The following is an 18560-nucleotide window of genomic DNA, read 5'->3' as shown; positions in this document are numbered from 1 at the left end:
AGAAATCTATACTTGCAGATTTCTTTGTTTTTGTTTAGTGATTTATTTTTTTACATTCTACAACACTGGGATTTTGAAACTATGAAATAACACATATGGAATTAGGTTTTATTTATGTAATAACAACAACAACAGTCAGTAGTTATTTTAAGACAGCCTTTCTGAAATAGTTTTTGCTAGAACATCATTGTCAAGTGCATTTGCAAAACCCATCAAGCACCATGATGAAACTGGCTCTCGTGGAGACCATCCCAGGCAAGACCAAAACTTACCTCTGCTGCAGAGGAGAAGACATCTTGGACAATGCTATGCTTCCAACTTTGTGGCAACAGTTTGGGGAAGGGCTCTTTTCTATTCCAACATTACTGTGCCCCAGTGCACAGGGCGAGGACTATGAAGACATGGTTTGATGACAATTGATAATCTGAACATTGTGACACACATTTTCTCACAGATTTTATAATTTTTTTTTATAAATTTCTTTTAATTCTGGAAAGGTGCTTTGTGACAGTAACTATTGGTAAAAGCACTATACAAATACATTTAAATTGAATTGATGAGTTTGGTAAGAAAGAACTTGACTGGCTCACACAGAGCCCTGACCTCAACCCCATCAAGCATTTTTGGGATGAACTGAAAAGGAGATTGCGAGCCAGGCCTTTTTGTCCACCATCAGTGCCTGACCTATTAAATGCTCTACAGAATGAATGAGCACGAATTCCCACAGAAACACTCTAAAATCTTGTGAACATATAATGCACTAATATATAACCTTATCATATAAGCAAACATAGTGTATACTGTATAAAAACATTAGAATGCAAACATTATATATTTTACAGTACATGAATCATGGAAGGAAAGTGTAAACTTACATCAGCGAGAAGAAAGCAATACAGTGGATAAACAAATGGTGTAATTGAGATATTGCCTCCTGAAGCTGCTGGAAAAAAAATATTTGAAAAGAGAGCAGGAAATTGATACACTGGAGATTGCTGTGCTGTTCTTTCTGGAAGAGAAGTCATTGCAATAAGATGGCAATTATCAGGACAATTTAGCAATGATTGCTTTTGAGCAATCACTGGTTTGCAATGATTCTACCTCCACCTCTATACTTCCCTGTTTGGATCATAGATCATACATTAGCATTAGAGGCAGTATGGCTATAGTTATAACATTGCACTTGGCAATAAAAAGCAATAATAACAGCAAGAAAATGTGCAGTGACAGATTTGTTACCATCACACTACGTTCCGAATAGTGACGTCGGCCAAACATGTAGGACCATGAGTTAATAAATGATAGCCGTCTTTCCATCTAATCTGATCACTCCTTATGGACCATAATGAAGAGTGAAAAAATATTAAGCGACTGTCTATGATCCACAGTCCTATGATCTATGCTCCAATAACATCAGAGCTACAAGCAGCTTCTAAAGTGCTGGATTCCAAAAAATGTCTGGAGAGAGAAACGTGCGAATTGTGAGTTGAAAAAAGTTTGGCCGCATCAACAGAGAAGATTTCAAGGTTTCTCCTTAATCACGCAAGCATGTGTGTTGTGGTTCATGTTTTTCAGATATGTTTAGACCTTGTGAGAACAAAAAACGTATTCAGTTTACTTTGGTTTCCTTGAAACAAAAAGCACTCTCTGAACCCTCTGGAACTGTCCTTTATTTTAATCATTAAGAACCTGAATAGCATTATTCATAAATGATGACCTGTAAAGAAAATTATCAGCATGTGTATAGATGGGTGTTGGTGTTTATTTTTCGACACCTCACTTAAGCATTCAGATATCAGAAATTGACAAGAATTCCTCTGGTTCTTTCAGCAAATCTTTTTAGATATGGTGGTCCTTGGGGCCATGGTCACTGATGCATTATGAAGTGAGAAAGGATGCATTAAAAAGCCACATTTAATTGTAGTTGACTCTCTAGCGCCATGTCATATTTATTTCTAGCAGTCATTTACTGCTGGCACACCTACTGGCAGAGGAACTTTGTGCTCATTAGAATCCCATAGGTGGAGTAGATCAGCCTGTAAGACACACATTTCTCCCATGAGTGAAACCATCATGTCTAGTGTGTCCAACCTGTGCTTAACATGTGACAAATGTTCCTTCTTCGCCCCGTACAGGAAACCGTGCACTCTATCCAAGCTCCCCTGGGATCACTAGGTGCTTAATGAGATAATAAAGGAAATCACAGATACCAGACTTAGTGGGATAAGTGAGATATGTTATGTGACATAACCATTTTACTTTTTAAGTTTTGTTAATTTTTAACATAAAAAATTATTAATAATAAATATAATACTTTATTATGTTTAGCATGTGTGTAAATAAACACACGCACCCAACCCATCAACATGCTTTTGGACGGATGCGAGTATGTACTGTACAGGTACAGTATATAAGGATACGTGTACCTACTTGAATCAGTCCAAAAGCATGTTGAGGGGTTGGTTGCGTGTGTGTCTATTTACACACATGCTAAACATAATAAAGTTTTATCTTTATTATTAATATTTTTCACTTTGTGAACACAATGCTGTTCACAAAGTGGTGTGTTGTTTTTTTTTTTTTTAAGATTGGGTTTGACTGGATACAGTATCAAGGGATGCGGTTTAATTAGAGCTTATCCTCACCTAAAGAACCGACTGCTAAGGCCACACACGCTTCAGATCGTCCTTCTTGTCAGGATTCACCCAGTCCTAAGCCCACTGTTAAGTACTGTAACGAAATTCCATCCAATTAGTACCCCTAATGTCTCGGTCTAAAAAAGGTAGAGATTAAGTGAAACTCGCTGTTTAGCCTTCTATTCAGTTTCAGCTGGCACTAACAGAGCTGCACCTCAAATTTACCTACAACTAGTATCCTTGTATTAGAGTCTCTGGACAGCCTCAGTCCACTAAGGCCTGAAGTCTAGTCCCTGGTGTTCTGTATGACACTTTCTGGTTGTAGGATGGCTGCATGATTGCCATCAATTAAAACATCTGTCCCAGTTGTATTTGGAGCAGTCTTTTCAGATGTGCCCCAGATTTCTGCAAACAGGCCTACCGAGGGTCCCATCCCAGCTCCCTTTTATGGCATAATGATGAAAAGATGGTAAAAGAAATAGAGAGAGATAGGGTAACATGCAAACACCAACAACACTTTCATCACCTGGCATCTGCTGTCCAGTGGTGCAATGGACTGTTTGTTGCATGAAGCAAATATCATGGGATTTGTGTTTCTTAGGCTTGTGAATGCATATATTGTATGTGTTTCTCTGCCAGATGGACTGCATCATCCATAAATTTAGGATGGTAAGACTCATGCCACATGGCCTTATATTGGGAGAGGAACGGCTCCAGCTACATTTGTTTACCAAGTTCTCTGGAGGAGTTGGTCTCCTTCTTTCACAATCAGTGCCCAGAAGCATCAACTTTCAATCCAATCTGCTCCAGGGCAGCTCTTTTTAACTTCTAGCTTGTCCAACTGGCTCTCGAGGAGCATTCTTAGTCAGCCGAGCAGAGATCCAGAAGCCTCACTTACCCAAAAGAACCGTCAAACATATGGAAGTGCACTACCTGGCCAAAAAAAAAAGTCACCAATGCAGAAGGGTCAAGTTATTAGCATGCATCAAGTACCGAACATAATTGAGTACTTTTGCAATTGGGTTAAGAACTGTCACACACATTATTAAAAACTGTTAGTACTGTGCTGAACCGTCAACTTTGTGAATGAAATATGGTCAGGAAAAAAAATTATGGAGATCACTTAAATATTTAGTAAAGATGCATAGTAAGAAATACTGACAGTAGGAATCACAACTATGTTCAACAGTGTTTCTGTGTTTAAAAAACGATGAGGGATTATAAAGATTGGACTTTGGAGGGTTGGAAAAAAGTCATGTGGTCCGATGACTCCAGATTGACCCTCTACCAGAGTGATGGCTGCGTCAGGGTAAAAAGGGAAGCAATGCATCCATCATGCATCGTGCCCACTGTGCAGTACAAGCATCTGGAGGCAGTCTTATGATCTGCGGGTGCTTCAGTTAGTTCAGCTGACTACATGAATGTACTGAATGATCAGGTTTTCTCATGCATAAACTTTTGCAAGAGCTATGATTGAACATGCATATTCCACGATTCAAACTGTGAAAGTATGGACAGTTCTGGGAGCATGAAGAATCATTTTTACACATGTATTCGCCACCACAGTGTGCCCTCAAAGCTAAAAGCACTTTTTTTTGGCCAAGCAGTGTATATTTGGTAGTCTAGACTTACAATAAAACTATTTTAATATGTTGTTTCCAAACCATTATACACCTGCACTGGAGAATGCACATGAGTCTCAGTATACCCTATTTGAAAATTTGTAACTCGTAATGGTTATTTAGTTGTCCTTCTGGGGCAAACCTACAACAATGTTTCCCAATAAGAAATCATTTCAAGTAGAATGTTGTTGGAGTTTATGAAGTCTTAATTATCAAATTAACCCTTAAGGAAGCCTTGTAAAATCTAAGAACTATCTATTTTTTAAGATGCTACCCTAATTATGTCAAACTGCGTAAGGAGCGAACACGTTGTTTAATGGGTCGACAAATTAGTTTCAGTGCACAAAATTGTTACATATCACAGGAGAATGAAAGCCCTGCGCCTGATAGCTTTATCTTATTAATCTGCTTTACATCAGCTCTAACAGCGATAAACATCTGTACACTGTTACACTTTCATTATGTAAGAATATAAAGAGTTATTTAATCTTTTGATGAAGTTTGAGGCTAAATAAGCATCAGAAAAGCATCGTGTGACAAGTGAAAGTGCAGCAAAGATTCAGGGGAGACATAAAGCCTTTACAGATACGCTTTTATGTTAACATCATGCCCATGAACGCAGCCATGATGATATTCAGCACAACAGCATGACCTCGAGTGTGATACTGCTTTTATACAATAGTTATTGGCTCTTATTATTATCTATGGCTATTATTATTTTCAGAGTAAGATTTGTTGTTTTGCTCCGGCAACACATATCCTTGCACGACTAGCGAAACCACGACTGCCAGAGCTGGAAACTGACTGTGTAATTAACAGGGGTGAAAGGTGGTTTTTCAGCTGCTCCTGGCAGGGGGTCATCACAGCAGACTATCTGGTCTGCACATACAAACTTGGCACAGGTTTTTTCGCCGGATGCCCTTCCTGATGCTACCCTCCCATTTTATCCGGGTTTGGGACTGGCACTGCATCAAGTAGCTGGGTTTTGGGGACTGGCGGGAAATCTTGTACAGTTCTCTTTATATTTCCACTTATTACATTTCAGAATATCAGCTAACTTTCAGGTTTCCAGAGTTGAATCCCAAATAGCATGACATGGAAGGCTAGTGCTCTATGTAGGGTGTACAATCCCTTGTTTCACATGCCAGTTGTGCCAAATAAAAATCAGCCTTGTGTTAGAAGCCACAGTAGTTAGCCTTGCAGTACACTTCAACCGTGAACTAAACAACACAAACTGGTTGGAGGCAATCACTGAGAGACAAAGTGTTGTTTAAGATGATATAACGTGACACAAGTGTTTTCTTGCTGAAAGTGCTTCCATTACTAGTTTTGAATGTAAGTTTTGGCAGGCAGCTGCTCTCCCCTATTTCCAGTGCTGCACACTGTATTAACTTACTTTCACCCATGCTGGCGACCGCCATTTAGTGATTAGCGATAGAGTAATGCATGTAGTTAAACATGGAAGTGCTGTTAAGCTGTATATCAGCACTCATGAAATGCCTGTCATCCAATTAGATTACTTAGCTGTAACTAACTGTATAAAGTTGTATAAGGGTGTACAGTATTGTACTAAACTTGTACTTTACCGGTGGCATGGCGGCTTAGTGGTGAGCACTGTCACCTTGCACCTCCAGGGTTTGGATGAGATTACCGGCCAGGTTCAATTCCTACTTCTGTTTGCATGGAGTTTGCATCTTCTTCCAATGCTTGGTGAGTTTCCTCCGGGTACTCCGGCTTTCTCCCACAGTTCAAAAACATGCAATTTAAGCTAATTGGCATTCCCAAATATCCCATAGTGTGTGAATGAGTGTGTGAATGTGTGTATGTGTGTGTGCCCTATGATGAATTGGCACCCTGTTTTATGCCGTACGTTTCCTGGGATAGGCTTCAGGCCCCTTGCGACCCTGTATACAGGAAAAAGTGGTATAGACGATGTGTGAGTGATAAAGTGATATAATTCCACAGTACTGCTATGGAACAGTTATAATGTTATAATGAGAGAGATTTAGATTAAAGCAGTTTTTTCACTTTAAGCACATAAGTGTGCTTCATAGCTGTTATGGATTTAAACACTGGTTAAAATAGAAAGATGACTATTATAAGTCTAGTGACACAAATAGTTAACACCCACAAAACTGGGCACTTATTATGGTACGCTTGAAGTAATGTCTTCTTGTCCTCTGTTCTTCTAAAAAGGGGTCTTGAAAGGCAGTAATACACACTAAAGATTTTTTGGGGTGACCAAAATGAGATCAGAAATCTCACTACAATGGCGGATTTGAATGTCACACCCACACACCACTCGTTGCTAAGTAGCGATATGAAAAAGAGGGTTACAGTAGTAGGTTGTCTATTAGGGCCTTGTCCACTCATACACACCCTTTCACACAGTCCACTTCCTCTTTACTATTGACACTATTGCCACAATCAGCAGGCGTGTATGTGTGTTTAATCAGATAAAGCTATGTATACTGCTTGCTTATGGCAAAAATCAGATTAGACCAAGATGCTGCATTGATTCCATAGAGAGGTGGTGAATTATTCATCTTCGCAACCTACATTTAAAAAACACTTCAAAGTTTCAAAGCTTTCTAACTATGCGTCTTACTGCTTCTCCTCCTGAGTGACTGTCATGACAACAACGTCATTGCTGACCCGAGTTAAGCTTGACCAGCACTCCAGTACCACTATGTATGCACTGCACCATGCATGCAGTCAATGCACAGTCTGTTACCCTGATTATTACTGGCAAGAACGTCTCGCGTATATTGACACGCTGCACTTTCCTATCACCGTTCAGACTGCGGCTCGGACACGCCGGCTGTGCTGCAAGAATTCATAAACTTACTGATGCTGCAGCCTTCATTGACGTCCTGCTCTCTGGCATGTTGCACAAAGGAGGATCAATATGACCTTACCTCGGCCGCCTGCTCCTTTGAAACTTAATTACTGATATTCGGCTACAAAGTCATCATAGCCTGTCTGCCAATATTCATCGGGGATCATTACTAGCCTAATAAAACGGGTTATTTATGAGCCACATCACTGATATACTGTACAGTCTCGCCGGATTTCACTTCAGCAGTATGAATTTAAAAGTCCTGGCCTGAAAGTGAAAAAAAAAAATTAACAGCAATAAACTAGAAATAAAAACGTGTCATCTTCTTGGCTGGATTGAATTTTTTTCATTCCCTCATCTCTTTTTTTGTGTCGCAGAAAGTGAACAGGTTCCCACATCCTTGAGGAGCGGGAGCCGAAAAAGACCCCAGGCCTGTACAGCACACCAGTGTGCCATATTTCCTCACAAATGAGAAATCTTTCCAAAGTTGATTGTATGCTTAGTGGGGCTCATGCCTTGAATCTGTTGATTAAACTCCAAACGTGAGCATGAAGGATGTGAAGATGAGATCATATCATGCCATGCTGTGCCACTGCCTTCTACTTCGTACAGTATCCCCCTTTCCTCACTATTCCACTCACACCCAGGATACATGAAACGAATGTGACATGCGCTCGGTCCGAAATGCCATATGTTAATACAGTTAGTAAATCAGTAGTGCCGGGGAAAGGGAATTGGATGCCACCTTGCACATGAGCGCCAGCCGCCTTCAATGTGGATGCGGAAACGCTGACCCCTGGAGGCGGGAAGGTGTTAGTGTGTCCATCAAGCTCCTCCACTCGAGGCACCCCATGTTTTAGTGTCATGATTAATACGGTCCACTTTCTATCAGCACGCTCGCTGTCAATGCACACTGTGCTGTTTCTCCAAAGCAATTAGCCAAGAGCCTGCACCACTGTTGCTTTATCAAAAAAAAAAACAAGCTGCTACCTGAAGAACACCCTGAAACATGCTGATTTATTCATTCGTATTTGCTCTAAAAGCTTCTGCTCCATTCTTTTTTTTTCCCCATATAGAGTTGAGGGAGATGCATTGGGCTTTCTTTAAACTTGGCATACTGAATACACCAGATATATAGTGCATAGATATTGTGTCTGCCAAACCTTTAGATAGAACAGTATTAAAAAAATAACAATTGGAATTAATAATGCATTATGTTCGTGCAGCAGGTGTACACACAGCTTCTGTCTCTGAATCAGGAATCTAGTCGGTTTGGTTTGTCTTCCTGCACTAGAGGATGATATTTAGGTCACTCTGTTATGGCATATAGAGGAATTTATGGCTTTGAGCAGGAAAACACCTGACAGGAGAAGTGTCAACTAAAAAAATGTTGACAGGTAGGCAAAGCGAAAATGATCCTGACTGAATGGAAAAGCTACACTGTACAGACGCAGCACCTTCATGTCCTTTTCATTACATAGCAAGCAATGTCCCATTACTCCGCTGATTAATATTGATGAACTATTGATTCATTTATTTAAAATGCGTGTGTGTGGGTGCCTGCCTGAAAGCACAGTGTGTAAGTTTCGCTTGGGCAGCTTTTTCATTCATAGCATGCATGCCTTAAAATAATAAAGAGTTGCACTTGTACTTACATACAGTATGAGGCATATCGCCATAATATCTATTATTTTCATATTCAATTTCTATTAGTAGATGGTCATTGTCGGAAAGCAGCTTTGCCAGAATCAAAAGATTTATGAAAATTAGTATGAAATGTGTGAGAAATATGTGTGTATCAAAATGATCAGATTGTTTATGATGAGCAAGCCGAGGGCGATGGTGGCAGGGAAAACACTAATATTCCTAATATTATATAGGTATTTAATTAATATTTACCATGTTTTTATATTTTCAGCTTTATTCATTTCTAATATTTTACTGTTTTCTAGTGTTCTACTTTTTTATTTGTAATAAAAGTAAAAATTATTATTTCTTTGTATTCCAAGACAAAAACTCATTTTTTATTACTCATTTTGAAAAATTATTATTCTTTGACATACAAGATTGTCTATAAAAAATGTTTAACCAAAAAAAAAAAAAACCCTATGTAATCTTATTTTAGAAGCTTTAAACTTTCAAGTTTGGAGCAGAGCACAACACATATCTGCCTGTTTACCAAGCAAAAACTGATGTGATGTATTGTGACGTGATCAGTAAAGCGTACAGTAGATAACTTTTACGATAAGTGCTGTGAAATAGGACTTTATGCAGTTTGGATGTTGTAACAAAACTCTGTGGGATACTGTAGTCTAAGCACTGTGGTAAGCAGAGAAACAACTAAAAAATTACCAAACTTAAAATACACACAAGTTAAACAGACATGAGATACATGCGCTTATGTATAATAAAGATAATGTTATAAGCCTTAAAGGATGACTGATTGACACAATGAAGATTATACAATGCATGCCTGAACTATGATGGGGAGCCATTATCATTTACCGCAGTAAAACTCAGACTGGTAGAGAAAGAGGCTGGTGAAGCTATAAACTGTAGTTTTTGTATTGCTTATAATACTTCTCGAGATCTTCAACAATCTTTATTCCACAATCATCCTTCTGACTCAAAGAAAACATGCACAAAATATTCTTTATCAGTTCGCAATATTCCTTAAAACTGCAAAAATGGAGTTATCTTATGAAAATGGTGAAAATGTTAAAGTTTTTAAATAAATATTTATAACATCGGATGTTTTACTGTTACCCAACCAAAAAATACATCCAGAGTAAACCAGTATAGATACTGACCACCATATAAAACACAATAGCACTATTATCTAACTACACTACCACTCAAAAGTTTGGGATCAAAAGTTTCTATCTTCATGGTCGTTCCTGATTTTTATTTCTTTCTACAGTGTAAAGCAATGCTAAAGCATCCATATGCAATAGTCTCCTTTGAACAGTTAATGTTGAGATGTATCTGCTACTCATGATCTGCAAAGCCTTCATAACGGCTCCAACCCGAGTGCTGTTAATTGGTGATTTTTGACGCTGGTAACTCCAAATAAACTTCTCGTCTTCGCCCTGTTCTTGCAAGAACTATTCCAGAAAGGCTGACCTCCGTGTCTTAAAATAACAACTGACTGCTGTTGTTGTTACATAATTATCTAATGCCTACCACAAAATACCACAAAAACATATTTCTGATTTGTTGATATGAAAAAAAATGGTAATTAACAGAAACATCTTCTCAATGAAAATTTCAACAACGCACTTCGTCTATCCAGGCCAAACATCAAGTGAAGTAAACACAGAATGCTGAATTTTTATGGCATAACTTTTGTCATAAATACCGACTTGTCACTTGATTTCCAACCTTTTTACTTCCATCATCAAGCTGAAACTATTTCTTTTATTTCTTTGTTGTTGGAGCTTGGCACACATTTTACAATAACCAAAGCTCACCTTTTTCTTTCCCATTCCACTGGACAATAACTTAATTTGGCACATTTTACATTTCCCCATAGAAATAAAATATGTCGACTTGTACATTTAGGCAAGACGGAGGCACAGTGCTTAGAATTGTGACCTCATGCCTCCATGGTTGAGGGTTCAATTCCCACCACGAGTTTGTGTGCAGAATCTTCGCGTGCTTTTTGCCACAATCCTAATCAAAAGACATGCAGCTTAGGCTAACTGTTTTTTCCAAATTGCCGTGCATGTGTGCCCTGTGATGGATGGTCACCCTGTCCAGGACGTACCCTACCTTGTGCCCAAATTTTCCTGGGATAGTGTCCAGGCTTCCGGCTACCCTCTATAGATCAGCATAGAAGGTATATAAATGATTTAAATATTTGTACCTTCTATATCTTTTCTAGCAGGTAAATAAAGGAACACAGAATATAGCCAGTATGATAAGAATAGATTTAAGTATGACGATGTCCCAGGCAGACAAACGAAAATGTAGTGAACGAAGATCACACCTGCCATCAGGATAAACCCCCAGACAGGAAGGGTGGGCGTGAGTACACACGTAAATATAGACAGTAATAACAGTAAATGCTGTACAGCAGAGAACAGGCTAGAGGAAACATAAAGAGAGAAAAAAAGATGATCAAATACATTTCAATTTGCTTTAGTTACACTGCTTTGATTAGAGTATTAGAAAAGGCAGATTTTAGCATGGAATAAACAGAAATGCGGCAATGAGAGTTCAATTAGGACTAGTTTTGGGTTTTGCTATGCTGTCATAATGCTTGGGAAATTTTATTGCATTGATTTGTTTTATTTATTCATTCATTCATATTTAAAGGATGGCTTATACACTGCCTGACCAAATTCTGAGTCGCCGTCTCAGAAGAATCAAATTATTGTCCTGCAGCAAAGAAAACAATACAATTACTGGAAATTGGGTTAAGAACTGTCTAACACATTATTAAAACCTGAAAGGAGGAATAGTGCTGAACCATCAACTACGTGGAAGGACTGCGGTCAGAAAAGAATAATGAATGGCCATAAACATCAGCTTGGTACATTTGCCACGCTAAAAATCGACTGCAGAAATCACAGCTATGTCTAATAGTAAAAGTAAGAAAAATTCCACATGTGGAGAGAACTGACAGGATTGGAACAAAACAACTGTGTGGCCAAAAAAAACACACATGCTGTTAGGATAATAATAAAGGAACATTTAGGTTGGACTTTGGAGCAATGGTTAAAAGACATATGATCTGATGAGTCCAGACTGACCCTATTCCAGATCGCATCAGGGTAAGAAGGGACGCTCTTGATGCAAGGCACTCATCCTTTTTTTTCAGGCCGTGTACATAGGGCCATGTAAAACTCTCTTCTGAAGCAAACATAATAAATACAGATATAATTCAATTCAATTCAATTCAATTTTATTTATATAGCGCTTTTAACAATGGTCTTTGTCTCAAAGCAGCTTCACAAAAAAAATTAAAGAAATTTTTTTTTTTTTTTCTAGAAAAGAAAAGAAAAGAAAATAAGAAAAGAAAAGAAAATATAATTACCGGTAACAAATTAAAAAACAGATTGACCCTTTTTTTGTGTGTGTGTGTTGAGCCATCATAGATTCAACATCGTTACTATGATAATCAGCCATAAAAGTTAACACAACACAATATTCACACTGTTTATCAACTAGTGATGGAATCATGGGAACCAAGAACTCATTTATGAATAGCATCATGGGAACCAAGAACTCATTTATGCCGGTGGACAACATTTGATAGGAGGCACTCAATGCACCACAGCCCACTATGCACATGGCCCAGAAGTCAAAGAGCCCAAAGCCATCATCCCGGCCTCCAGGCTCCCCAAATGCCATTACGATTGAGCACCCATGGGATGCACCAGACACACTTGTCTGGTCAATGGAGGCACCACCCCCTACCCAAAGAATCTACTGCTAATCTCCTGGTCCCAGACACCACAGCACCCCCCAGAGGTCTTGTGGAGTCATGCCCCAAAGGGGCCAGAGCTGCCCCTACACAATACTGGACATCATCTTTTCTGTTGTATATTACATCTAATCGGTGTACATATTTATCCACAGGCATCACAAAATTGTATAATGAGTATGAAGATAATGTAAATCCTATGCTATGTCCTATAGGTATCCAGACTTAAATGGACAGCTCTCTCCATTATCATCAAAACACCCCTGAGGGAAAAAGCAATTAAAAGGATAGAGTTTCATTTCCCTAGGATAGTTACAGAGACTTGTAGAGTCTATGCCAAGGCACACTGAAGCTGTGATAATCACCATTTTATTTACAAAGTCAGCAGGACAGGGTAGGGTATCTACATGAGGTCAAATCATCTTTATCCTTTCATTTATGGCCCTTTTATAATTCTTCACGTTTAATGCTTCTCTCAAAGGACCGTCTCAAAAAACCTTTAAAAGACCCATACCTCAACATAAGCTAGACATAAATAAATTGTATATGTAAAGTGTGGCATTGATTCTAGCTGCTGTAAAGCAGATTATCTTGGGCTCCTGGGCATGCGGCTTTAGGTTCCCTGCAGTTGGCTTTTCAAAGATTTGGTTAAAAAAAAATGTCGCAGAACTACTGCATAAGCTCTCGGTTTTGTTAACTATCATGAAGCCCTCATTTAAAACTGTATACACATGAAACTATTTGACAGATATAAACCATTTTGGTTTACAAGGCTGTCTAAGGGTGCTTTCACACGACTGTCTCAGAATATACGTATTCATATTCAGAATAATTTTACAATACGGCATTTGGCTGACGCCCTCATCCAGAGCAACTTACATTTTTATTTTATTATACACCAGAGCAGTTGAGGGTTAAGGGCCTTGCTCAAGAGCCCAACAGTGGTAACTTGGTTACCAAGTTACCGGTGGTTGTGAGGTTTGAACCTGAGACCTTCCTAACCGTAGTCCAATTTGATAGTTCACTTGAAAAAGTAGTCTTGAGCATGGTCACAGTGACAATATGAAATATGAAAGCCAGGTGCACCTAAACATGGAAGTGCTGTTTAGACCAATGTTTAGAATGTGACTGTCAACTTCACTACTCCTTTCAATATCTCTGTTAGTGCAGAGCGTGCCCCGATCTCATCCTCCGTACTGTACAGCTATAGTCGATAATGTAGCGAGAGGTTCACTCTTCACATTTTCTCTGAAATATCAATAATATTAGGCGTAGCATGGAGGTTGACTTCTTTGTACTTCTCTTTGTATTTATTGGTTCGGTAGCAAACCAACTAAGTGCGTACTGCCACCTGTTGTGTCAGAAAGCGTAAATACACACGTGTACTCAGGTACAGAGCGTTATCACTGATGTAAAGCCTTCTAGTAGGGGAGTGTGGGGACGGGGGACGTACGTGGACAGGATATGCAACAATCATGGCTAGAGTGAAAGGAGTTTAAATGTAATGTATAGGTATTATTGCAGAAAACTGGATTTCTTGAAAAAAAATGTTTTTCATGTGGACTTGGGGTGTTGAGCATTTTTTTTCCAGTCTGTTTGCATCTTTCTTTTATGTGTGCTCTGCATTGGATTTGTACCCTGCCTTGTGCCCTAAGCCTCCTGGGATAGGCTCCATTACCCCTGACCCTGAATACAGGATAAAGACGATGTGTAAGAGTTTGACCATTGAGACACCTATTGGTAGGCTCACAATCATTGTTTGTTTGTTTTTTTCAAAATCATACACTGTAAAACTGGCTTAACACACAAATTCCAATATTCTTTACATAATCCCAGAAAGCATTTCTTCAGTATCTTCAGTTACCAAAAGAATATAGAAGAATTTAACTTTTTTAATCAGTCAGTTTCCACCTACTGTAATACCCAAAGAATGCGGATCTCATAAACAGCCCTTATCACAAAGCACAGGTAACTTTATATTGTTAAGCTGAAAACAATCAAATACAATTTGGACCATAAAAAACCCACTAGCACAATGCAAGTCAATTTCTACACCGTTCATGTGAAGCACTGTAAGCACTGTCGAGTCAAACGGTAGCACCTAAAGTGCTGCAATTTGTGTACATAGATGAAAAAGTACTCAGAGCAGTTTGCTATGTTTTGTGAAATGGAAACTGGTCAAGCAGAAGGTCCAAAGGGAGAGCGGAAGAGTTAGAGGAAAAGAGGATGTGGTCAATGAAGTGGAAGAACAGTTGCAAGACACCACTTGACCAAAGGCTTGCAACAACTATCGATTGTGTCTTCATTTGTGGAAAGCCAGACAAACCTGAGCTGCTGCTTCTGTATATCGTTCAGTAGTCAGGATGTAGAGAGCAGATGATGTATTCCTCTTTCACGAGCGCTTGTAGATTTTGATATGTCACGACATCAAGGTGGAACAAAAAATACTTTAAATACTTTTAATTCCGAATTGAAAGACAGCTGGCCGATGGTGCCGCAGACGTTAAACTGAGACAAAATAAATCGGCAGTTTTATTCTCTGTTTCCATTGGTTGCATTCTTTCAAAAGAAATATTTGTGTATAACTGTCCCCCCCCCCAGGGATCAAATTTTGATTTCGCACGGTTCAGTCCTTAATCAGTTTGCATCATTTGGCAGTATGGTTTAGTAACCATGTTTCATTTCACTGGTCGTTTCTACATCATGGTCACTTGTTGCATTGGACTGGTGTATTTTAAATCACACTATTTGTGCATGGCTGCAACGACCAGCCTATCATTTTGTATGAATAATTGACCTTCTGCACATTTCCTTTTTGTGCTCTGTATAAGCATGATATCTGTAGCTAGATTGAACACTTTGCTTATTTGAAATTACTGTGGCATTTGCGTATCCAGCTAAACATTATATCGAGTGAAAGAGGGTAAAAGTAGAATTGCTGATAGTTCAGTTAGTTCTAACATTAAGAATCTGTGAATAATATTGAATAGTTGCTATAATCTGTAGTCTAGTTGGACTGTATATGAGACTTTCCAATGAAGAAATGCCCTCATTTGCCCTTTTACAGAAAAAGATCATGCATTTCACATGTCTGTGATGTGTGTCATATATGAATAAAATATGATTCCATGTGAACAACATTGTCATGTGGAGGCAGGTTTAAGCCTCGTAGTTCCCGTAAATTGTGTATTTTCGTCTTCATGGTAACAGGCTTTGGGAAAACCACATACGTATGGGCATGCTGTCCAAATACTTTTGTCCAAGTTGTGCATAACCGAGCAGCACTCCCAAACCTAAAAGCTCTATCCTCCTTTCCTGATGAACTGGTACTGCTTGGCTTGTAAGGGGTGTAATAGAACAAGATAAATTCATATTTCATGACATTTTTTCCTCAGATATTTTCACACACAGACCACAAAATTAATCCTCTGGAGTATTTAATCATTAAAAGAAAGTTAATGTTCACTTTAGTGCAGAGAATGAAATATATCCTGGAGCTTTTGGATCCTATTTGCTCCAAATAAAACTCAATATTTTGTTGGACGAGTTCAAACTTTGTTGTTACTTATTTATGTCCAAGTTTATTAAAGAAAATACTGCTGTGTGACACACAAGTTAATAAATGTTATATATATTCAATAGACCCTGTATAGTCTAATAAATTTGATGTGTGTGTTTACAGAGATCCCAACAAGCCGGTGCCTCAGGACACCAAGTTCATCCACACAAAAGCCAACCGCTTTGAAGAAGTGGCCTGGTCCAAATACAACCCTCAGGACCAGCTGTACCTGCACATCGGGTTGAAGCCACGAGTTCGTGACCACTACCGTGCTACTAAGGTGGCCTTCTGGAAGCATCTGGTGCCACACTTATACAACCTGCACGACATGTTCCACTACACCTCCACCACTACACGAGTGCCTCCACCTGAGACCACTCAGAACTCACTGGCTACCAAGCGACCTAATGGCAAGGCCTGGCCTTTTAACACCAAGCGGCCACCCATGTCACCAGCCTACAACAGCGAGAGCGGCACGGAACGACGGAACGGCGCAGATAGCGACGAGACTGGGCCACTGCTTATCGAGAACGCACGGGACTATTCGACCGAGTTGAGCGTCACCATCGCTGTGGGTGCCTCTCTGCTCTTTCTCAACGTCCTCGCCTTTGCTGCACTTTATTACCGCAAGGACAAGCGTCGCCAGGAGCAGCGGCCTCAAGGCAGCCCGCCCCGTGCAAACGCAAATTCCAACGTCAATGGCACCAACGTTGAGGATGAGATCGCGTCGCTGCAAGTCAATCAATGTGACGCCAATCCAGGTGGAGAGTCACTGCCGCTCACCGCTCTTCCCGACTACACGCTGACTCTGCGCCGCTCACCTGATGACATCCCTCTCATGACGCCCAACACCATCACCATGATCCCCAACTCACTGGTGCCCATGCCCAGCCTGCACCCATATAACACCTTCACAGCCGGGTTTGGCACAACCGGTCTGGCCCACTCACACTCCACCACCCGTGTATAGCTTTAAGGAGGGTGCTGAAGAGTATTGAGTTTTGTACGAATATCACAGTCATGGAAGAGGAATAAAAAAAGAGAAAGAAAGAAAGACATTTTGTCACAGGCAGTTGCTTTCTGTGAATGTCGATTCAATTCGGTCATGAACTACTCCATGGGACGAGATGGGACGAGCAATTCGAGCAGTATTTTTTTCTAATAATCATTTTAAAAATTGGGGGGACAACCTTTTTAAGAAGACGGGGCAGGATCTTGGCAACACTTTTTTTGAATAATTAAATGAAAAAAAAAATATGAAGAAAAGTGCTTTTTATTTCCCATTTCGTTCTCGCGTGGGAAACACATTTCCAAACTCTCAGATGACATCTGCATAATATGTGTGGCTTTTTCTTTTTTCTCATCAATGCCTTACACGAGAGCTTGATTTTTAGTTTTGTCTGTTTTATCTTTCAGTGACATGACCGTGCCTGGAACTTATTTCGCCTGAACGATCGGATTTGTGCAAAAAAATGATAAGATAGCGACACATTGGAAATGTTTAGAGACCTGAGGCAATCCAGACCAGCTTTTTCAGTTGAATATACTCATATATGGTTTTATCTTTTGTTTGTTTTTTTTCCTTTATTTGGAGTAATAATAATTCGTCTGATCATGACTCTGTCATGAGACAAGACTGAAGATACAGACTTTACTGTGAGTGTTTTGTTAAGAGAAAATTGCATATTTTATGACAAAATGAACTATCTTCATGAAATGCACACTTACACACGACTGCGCGTCTGTTTGTGTGCGTGCGTGCCCGCGTGCTCGCGTGAGTGTGCTTGTGCGTGTGTATGATGTGTGTACATTTACCCTATTTTTGTTGAACATTGTGTCTTTGGGGTGGGACATGGAGGGCTTCTTTACCATGTTGATGATTTTCACCAGTAGTGTTTGAGCTGCGCCTCTGCAAAATAGCACTTTTTGTTCTTTTCGAAAAAAGTTATATATGTCTAATTTTGCTTAAGAATTACAAAAATAAATATATTATTTTACATGTAAAAGAAAAAAAAATAGCTTAATATTCAACTGAACTAACTGACATGATTCCACTGACTTTGTAAGGTTCCTCCCAGCAGGACATGGTGGCCTGTTTACACTGAATAACACTAGTTCAGTGTAGACCTGTATTTCTTTAAATATATAGATAAATATATACAGTATATATATATAAATATGGGCATACATATATATATGTATAGGGCTTTTAGGAAGATTATACTCCCATTGATCTTAACGTTGTAATGACCATTACTACTAGACTACTTCTAGAAGCATCAGTATCCAGAAAGACGGCGAGCGATTAGCGTTTGTACTAGTCGAATTCTCAACACCGTAATCCCATGCCACACCAGTTGTCTTTTTAACAGCTCTATATGTATATTTATGTATAATTATATTTAATATTTATTTATGTATACCAGATGTATACATGCTGATTGTGCCATGTGCCAAATTAAATCATAAAACTGGA

At 39.2% G+C, this 18560-nt stretch overlaps 1 protein-coding gene across 2 annotated transcripts in view; it reads left to right on the top strand.

Annotated features, from left to right (window-relative positions):
• nlgn3a (neuroligin 3a) overlaps positions 1 to 18198 on the top strand; it is a 188342-nt gene extending 170144 nt beyond the window's left edge. For both annotated transcript variants that reach the window (XM_053506451.1, XM_053506450.1), the window contains one exon: positions 16208 to 18198. In XM_053506451.1, coding sequence (XP_053362426.1) covers positions 16208 to 17054 — 847 coding nt within the window. In that variant the 3' untranslated portion in view covers positions 17055 to 18198. The remainder of the gene's footprint in view (positions 1 to 16207) is intronic.
• The last annotated feature ends 362 nt before the right edge of the window (positions 18199 to 18560 follow it).

Source organism: Clarias gariepinus, chromosome 10 (assembly GCF_024256425.1).
Source record: "Clarias gariepinus isolate MV-2021 ecotype Netherlands chromosome 10, CGAR_prim_01v2, whole genome shotgun sequence".
NCBI classification, from domain to species: Eukaryota; Metazoa; Chordata; class Actinopteri; order Siluriformes; family Clariidae; genus Clarias; species Clarias gariepinus.
The sequence above is the reverse complement of the archived record's forward strand: the minus strand, read 5'-3'. Positions and strand labels throughout refer to the sequence as shown.